Source organism: Ranitomeya variabilis, chromosome 2, assembly GCF_051348905.1.
Source record: "Ranitomeya variabilis isolate aRanVar5 chromosome 2, aRanVar5.hap1, whole genome shotgun sequence".
Classification (NCBI taxonomy): Eukaryota; Metazoa; Chordata; class Amphibia; order Anura; family Dendrobatidae; genus Ranitomeya; species Ranitomeya variabilis.
In genome coordinates, this window is record NC_135233.1 from 222,735,919 (window position 1) to 222,743,435 (window position 7,517).

At 42.4% G+C, this 7,517-nt stretch overlaps 1 protein-coding gene across 4 annotated transcripts in view; it reads left to right on the plus strand.

The window, feature by feature from the left end:
* The window catches only part of AKNA (AT-hook transcription factor), a 46,589-nt gene extending 40,398 nt beyond the window's left edge, over positions 1-6,191 (plus strand). For all 4 annotated transcript variants that reach the window (XM_077283712.1, XM_077283714.1, XM_077283713.1 and 1 more), the window contains 7 exons: positions 1,546-1,656; positions 2,256-2,347; positions 2,438-2,524; positions 2,602-2,703; positions 3,668-3,769; positions 4,145-4,271; positions 4,893-6,191. In XM_077283712.1, the coding sequence (XP_077139827.1) occupies positions 1,546-1,656; positions 2,256-2,347; positions 2,438-2,524; positions 2,602-2,703; positions 3,668-3,769; positions 4,145-4,271; positions 4,893-5,133 (862 nt within the window). In that variant the 3' untranslated portion in view covers positions 5,134-6,191. The remainder of the gene's footprint in view (positions 1-1,545; positions 1,657-2,255; positions 2,348-2,437; positions 2,525-2,601; positions 2,704-3,667; positions 3,770-4,144; positions 4,272-4,892) is intronic.
* Positions 6,192-7,517: the final 1,326 nt, after the last annotated feature.

The following is a 7,517-nucleotide window of genomic DNA, read 5'->3' on the forward strand; positions in this document are numbered from 1 at the left end:
GACATACAGTATCTATAGCATTAGTATAGACGGGGGTACGTGTGTAATCTTTGTTTCGCTGTATGTTTGCGACAGTTGTACATAACATGATAATCCTAGCGCTGTGGAGATATGGAAGACTTTGATGACCTTGTCCCGTAGGCAGTGGGATGATTCACCCTCTTCTCATATATTACATTTATTCCTAGCCCCTGTAATAATCCAATACTGACCGCTCTCCTGAATTGGTCAGTATGGACCACTCTTTCTTCTCCTTTTCCTATAAATGGTGACACTCAGCATTGGCTTTCATGTTAGCTGTTAGGAACCATATAGTTTTAGATATTTTTGGCTTTCTCTTGTAAATGGCTTGTTTACGTCACATTCAGCCCACATATTCATGACTCTGTCAGGAGATCAGTCTGAACCCCTGAAAAAATTTTTTTTTAGGAAAAACAATAGCATTTTAGAGTATGTTTTTGTGTCCACATTCTGCCTTAAGACTGTAACTAATATTTTTTTATTAATCAATAGAACTCATGAAAAGTAGAAACTTTGTAATCTATCTTATTAGAAAAATCTGCATCTTTCTCCTCCTAGATTGATCAAACATTCTCAAAATTATCTGTTCACCTATAAAATCTTTCTTCAGTGACTACAGATCTTCCTATTACTGAGAACAGTTGGTGCTCATGAAGTTCCATGGAGAAGTGCTGCGGAATGTCCGTCGTCCTTTAGCTCCTCCTCCTCCATAGAACTTTATGAGCACCAACTGTCATCTCCTAGCTCAGTAATGGGAAAGTCTGTCTTCACTGAATACATACTTTACCTATGAATTTAAAATGAAGGATCAGTCCAGGAGGAGAGAGAAGCAGATTTCCCCTATAAGAGATATCACAGAGTTGCTTATTGTCATGTGTACTATTGATTTATTAAGTAAAAATTGAAATGACGGTGAGTCTTTAAATAGTTTGTCCTATGTTTAAGCACCTCCTGCATATTACATGAGTGCAAGTGGAGGGTGTGAGACACCCTGGGGATCCGCTGTGAATTTCCCCAAAAATAATCAGAAATACCTTTATAATAAATTATATTTCTGAGAACTTTTTGTCTGCCAGTACCTCAGGGGTTGATACTTATGTGCAGGTGGATGGGAAAGATTTGCTGCTGTATACTGACACCCCTAGGGGCTCATGCACACACACTCATAATACATCACCCATAAAAGTCCATGATTTTATACCAAGAAGGATTCTGTATGAATCAGACAGAAAACAATAGTGGCATCATCAGTTGCCATATAACAGCGGTATTGTCCCCTAGAATCAGTGGTTCGAAAGGAGACTTATATGGTGACAACGGTACTCAGCGTGCTTCAGTTCAGCTCCACCTGCCTTGTGCATGCCAGTTCTTTGATCTGGTTGTTTTTGCTGTTTTCCTGCTGCTATTTGCACTATAATAAAATATTTGGCTATACAAAGTCCTTACATCCTTCCAAAAAATGTTCTACACCTGTAATAAAGCCAGTAAGCGTTTTTTCTATGCGTTTTTGTTCTCTGCTTTCAGCCAGGCCATCCACAATCTGCAGAAGGAGGTGAATCAGCTGCGTAAGCATCTTGAAAGCAGTCTGCATCGCTCTCCAATCCGAGGAAGATCAGGACAATCAGCGACAAATCAGTAAGTGACGTGCGTAGGATGCGCTGTGTTTTATCTCCAGCAATATTAGTGACCGCTAACTACTTGGATCTATGCAGAATTTTGCTCTGAAGTTGCTCCTAAAACCCATAATACTCAATAGATATCTTTCGGATGAGCAATTGTTCTGCTGTCTCTCCCAATTCTTCCATACACAGGCGCGCTCAATTCGGCCGAATATTCCCATGCTCTCTATGAGAGCTTCTTCCAGACTTCTTGGAGGCGGCTCATATCCTGGAGAACAAAAGGATCAGAAGTCCAAAATCGGACATGCCATATCCTCAACTCCCCCAACAATCATTTTTCAAGGGCCGCCATTCACATTAGACTGTTGAACTATCCAGATTTGGCTGATGATAGTCTATTGTGTCCGGTGGCCATCAAATGTTCTCAATATAAACTAAGGCCACCACCTTTAACGTATATACTGTAAGTCCCCTCTGTATATCCAAAAAAAATACCTTTTACAATCTCCCCCACCTTATGACACGATCTGGTCCAATTTTTTGTTCCTCGCCTTCTTCCCATAGCCATTTCATAACCTAAACTTTTAGGATATGAACATTGTTAATACTCTGTAGGAATCTACATGACGGGAGGGCTCCCAACTTCGCTTCCGACTTGGGTACTCCTATATCTAAACGTGGGTCTCCTGCGAAGGAAACAAAGGAAGGTAAGTGCCATCCTTCAAGGAGGAAAGAAGACGCGGTTGTAGATGTGGTTGTAAATGGACTGATCAGTAAATTTTCTTCCTTTCACCAAGGATATTTTGGCAGTTTTATGCCACGTGACCATGATCGCTGCCGTTTTTCCACACAAGGCGGACAACGCGTTCAAGGAGCTTATACAGGTGACTGCCCAGGTATCCCAGATTAAATCTACTTGTTCTCTATTATAGTATTAATACTGTTTCTTTTCTATGTTTAGGGACTCAATATCAAGTCTCAAGATCTCCTCCCCTCCCCCAAACTGAACATTTTACTGTCCCACCTTGTCAGAGATGTCAAGAGAATGAAAGGAAGAATTCAGGTACGGCCAACACAAATCATCCTAATGTAACCACGTGTGGGCACCATACAGATGTTCTCCTACTAATAGGTTCACCATAGTGATAGGTAGGTTGTCCCACAGAGGACATTTATACTACCACTGAGACCACCGCTGATCATTAGAGCAAGGGTCTCAAGCCTCCGTTACTGCATGATTGCTGTGCAGAGGATCATAAAGGGGTTGTCATTAATTATCACCGATCGGTGGCCACTCTAATGGGGCAATTCAGAGCCTAATTCTTTGGATCAGTGGGTGTCCCAGCGGCTGAACCCGTAGCAGTCAGCAAGTAATGTAATACAGTAGCCACCAAGTTGGGACACTAGCCATTTACATGGAGTGGTGGTCACATTTGCAAACTGCTGCTCCACTGTAAGTCTATGGGCCTGATAGAGAACTATGTACACAGCTCGTCTGAGTCCATCAACCCCATAGATAGTGAATGAGGCAGAAGGGTGCATGGCCGACCGCAGCTCACTGTTGCCGAACAGTGAGGAGGAACAGACTCAGATCTCTGTCCTAATGAATGGTCGGAGTCCCATTATCTGGCAGTGGGAATAAATCGAATGAAAAGGATTGGGCGATTTAATTTCTGACATAAGTTGTCTGGGTTGACTTGGGAGGAGATCTAATGTGTACGGGGATGCTGTTACAGCCTCAAGGTTTATCAGACATACACGGCTCAAAAAAATAAAGGGAACACTAAAATCCCACATCCTAGATATCTCTGAATGAAATATTCCAGTTGTAAATATTTATTCATTACATAGTGGAATCTGTTCAGAACAATAAAATATAAAAATGATCAATGTAAATCAAAATGAATATCCCATGGAGGTCTGGATTTGGAATGATACTCAAAATCAAACTGCAATACAACCCCCATAGAGACGACAATATCTTTACACATGAATGCTTTTATATCTCTCTATTTTGTTTTTTGCAGAGTTCAAAAAAACATCAAAAAAGGAGAAAAACTTTCCGCTAACGCCATCAGACTGTCCACTCTGCCGTGGGAACAATGAGTCTGAAGACACTCCAGGAACTGGTCAGTGTGTTACTACAGAATTACCTTGTTTCAGCCTAGTTCGGGCTCATGCAGACGTGAATTTTGGTCCAGTCTTGCTCGGATCGCAATGCATGACCTGGCCGCGGCTCTCCCACCCGAATGTGTCGGCCTCATAGAAATACATGAAGCTGTCATATTTCGGTCAATAGACCCGCGGCCAGTCCGTGCATTGTGATCTGATATCTGAAAATCATGGACGTCTGCATGAGCCCTTAGATACGAAGATGCTGCATCAGACGGTGGCCTCTTCTTTCACACCTCATAAAAATACTAGACCGAGTCTAACCTTGGAAACGTATCCTCATATTTATAGTATTTTTAGTAGACTGATATCTTACCCTTTTCTTAATACAGGAACGTGCACTGGTCAAAATAAAGAACGTTCTCGGAGACGACCACACTTCACCCCTTGGATTATGAGCCATACTCCTCCTGTGAGCTACGTACAGACCCCTGTTGTGCATTACAGCCCCCCAATTATGTAAGCAACCACAATACAATTAGGGATATAACTAGATAGCAGGCATTGCCTCCCCTATAAGACTGCTACCTACATTTCTGTGCGTAGGTTTCTTTTTACACTGGCAGGAAAAGACCACAGAGAGACCATATCTGAGAGTTTTGGTCATCCTCCAGTCATTATTGTCATCAGCACAGTTCTGCTTACACAAAGGGACGTGTTGCAGACAATCAATGAGCTTTATGACTGTGGAAAAGATTAAATTAACCTACAAATACCTCTTTTTCTGATCATGTGTGCATGGGACAGTGATCAGGACCAAGCGATCCCGATGCTCATTCTTCGAACGATCCTTCTTTGACGAGTCGTAGGAATAATCCCAACAAATTTTGGTAATGTCCTAGCCTTAAAAGTGTCAGGATTACATTAATACCACCCAAAAGTGGCCACTTACTAATGGTTTGGGGCAGTTCTCCAGTAGGACTCACAAGTCCGTATTTGCTAACAGATATGTTTGGAAGTATGGGATAGTTTATCCCACCGGTGATCGGTGGGATTTATCCTCCCATGTGTGAGGGATGGGCATTATCTTTTTATGAATTATTTATAAAATAAAGTTTTTTATTTCTTTTTATTTTTTAGCTATGGTACACCGGCCAGTTTCTACAGCCCCGTGGCTTATAACCCGCCTGAGCGACGTCGTCCACGTTCAGTGACCCCTCCACCGAGTTCAGATATCTTACAACTCGCTGATTTAACGTGGCCTCTGAACAAGGCTCTAGAAGCTGCCAAAGAATTAAAAAGCACCAGCAGGAGGATGTGCCGCTCGCTTACCACGGATCTCGGCAAACAATGTAACCTCCGCGGCTCCTGCCTGTTCTAGATCTCAGATCTTACAATCCTTTCCTAGTGCCTGGAATTCAAGTTAAATCTACAAATCAGCTTTTTGGCTAAGATTAACCTATGTTTTTACTTAGTCAAGTTTGTATTTGTGGAGATCTACAGATTAGGAAAAATCTCTAAAAATGCAGGGTACTCCTCACATAAAGAAATATTCATCCTAACTTAATCCTTAAAGATGTTCTGACACCCCCAAACTCCCCATAAACATATATATGAACCGACCAGGCATATTTGTTCCAAAGTAGAGAAGGAGACGAGTGCTATGGCAGCTAATAGACCTTCCATAAGGGTATGTACACACGTTAAAGGGGTTACCAGAGCTGTTTCATTATTTTACTATGGGTCTAGGAACTAACAGGCAGGTAGTTGCTAAACTAGCTGCTTAACTGTGAGCAGGTAGCTGCTTAACTGTGAGGAGCCGGCTCTCAATCAGCGTGAAGTGGGCAATCATGCCCTGTCGACAGAGCAGCCCGGAAAAGGAAGAGCTGCTCTGTTGACGTGGAGCAGCTGAATCGCCGGCAGGAGCGGTCAGTGACCTCTCTGAGCCAGCGCCGGGTACAATAACCATGTAGTTAGCAACTACCCGTCGGATCATTTTTAAGACTATAGTAAATGAAATAAAAATAATCCTGGACAGCCCCAGGTAAGTATTAAGTATTAAGTATTTGCTGCAGACATTTCTGATGCAACTACTGATATGTTGGCAGGGAAAACACAGCATAAAATACACACGTTTCTGATGCATTTTTAACATGCGTTTTTTAAGGTGTTTTTTCCATTTATTAGAATAGGTGAAAAATGCTGCAAAAACGCTGAAAGAATTGATATGAAACTGCTGCAAATCTGCAAGGAAAAAATATGCAACATGTGCATGAGACTTCAGGAATCTCATTCTCTTTACTGGTACTAGGAAATCCTTCAGATTAAAAAAAAACACGACAAAAACGCAGCAAACACTTAACGTGTGCACGTACCCTAATGGCTCCTTCTCACTTGCGAGAAATAAGTGCGAGTCTCGCATGTTAAAACCAAGCTCTGGCGCCGGCACTCAGGAGCGGAAGCGTGCAGCTCCATGTGTTGCTATGCAGCTCCGCTCTGGAGCGCCGGCGCCAGAGCTTGGTTTTAACATGCGAGACTCGCACTTATTTCTCGCAAGTGAGAAGGAGCCCTAAGGGTTAATGTCCCCGGAATGACAAATCCGCCTGTTGCAATAAAACCTTGTTTGCTATTGAGGATTTAAGTAAAGCTTGATGAGGACACCTGTGGGAATTGTAATGGTGGCCATATTGGTTATCACCCAAAATTCCTACAATAGAAATAGGTGAACATTTTTTAAATATTTTTTTAATATTTCAATATTTTTATTTTAGGGTGAAAGGTGTTTTTTTTTTTTTAACAAAGTAATGACTTTTTAAACAGGTATTTTTGGACAGTAAATGCACATGAAGGTCCCAGAGGTTGGAACCTTCAAAGAACAAACGTTTATCATCTTGACTATTGTCTCCTCATTCCTTACCTCTACTCAATGTGGGGATGTCAGCGAGGGGGGGGGGGGGGCTGTGGCCCCTGCTATATCTTATTGACTTTCTGTGCAGGTCACTAATTACTGTACGCAGAGGAAAAGTAAACCAGGAAGGTCTAATGTAAAGATCTCACTCTTGGGTCACCAGATGCTTCTGCCACATCAAGACACAAAGAAGCAGCTGCCTGGCATTGAGCTTACCTGTAGTGACATGCATGTTACACCCATTTTCAGGCAGCCCCTTTTGTGCTTGTGTCTGTAAAGGAATCACCTGCCTGCTTTGGGATACTGTATAATCCATAACACATATGTCTCTCTTCCTTTGGAAACTCATATTTTAGCCATATACAAATTTAAGGGGATTGATAAGCCCTCCGGACATGTCTTTTTTAGTAAATACTTCCCCAATTCACGCTGCTTTTCCGCTATATTCTTCCTTGAAATGTTTAATAAGATTTCCAGAAGTAGCATCGCTCTGTCCCTAGACAGCATCATGTTGTCGGCAGCACGACCCCTGGAGAAATGTGCTGCCGACAACGACGATTGTATAACTTGCAAGAACGATCCAATCGGCTGTCAGACAAGCGTTTTACTTGCTTGTCGGCAGTCAGACGAGCGTTTTACTTGCTTGTCAGCAGTCAGACGAGCGTTTTACTTGCTTGTCTGCAGTCAGAAGAGCGTTTTACTTGCTTGTCGGCTGTCAGACGAGCATTTTACTTGCTAGTCGGCTGTCAGACAAGCGTTTTACTTGCTTGTCGGCTGTCAGAGGAGCATTTTACTTGCTTGTTGGCTGTCAGACAAGCGTTTTACTTGCTTGTTGGCTGTCAGACGAGCATTTTACT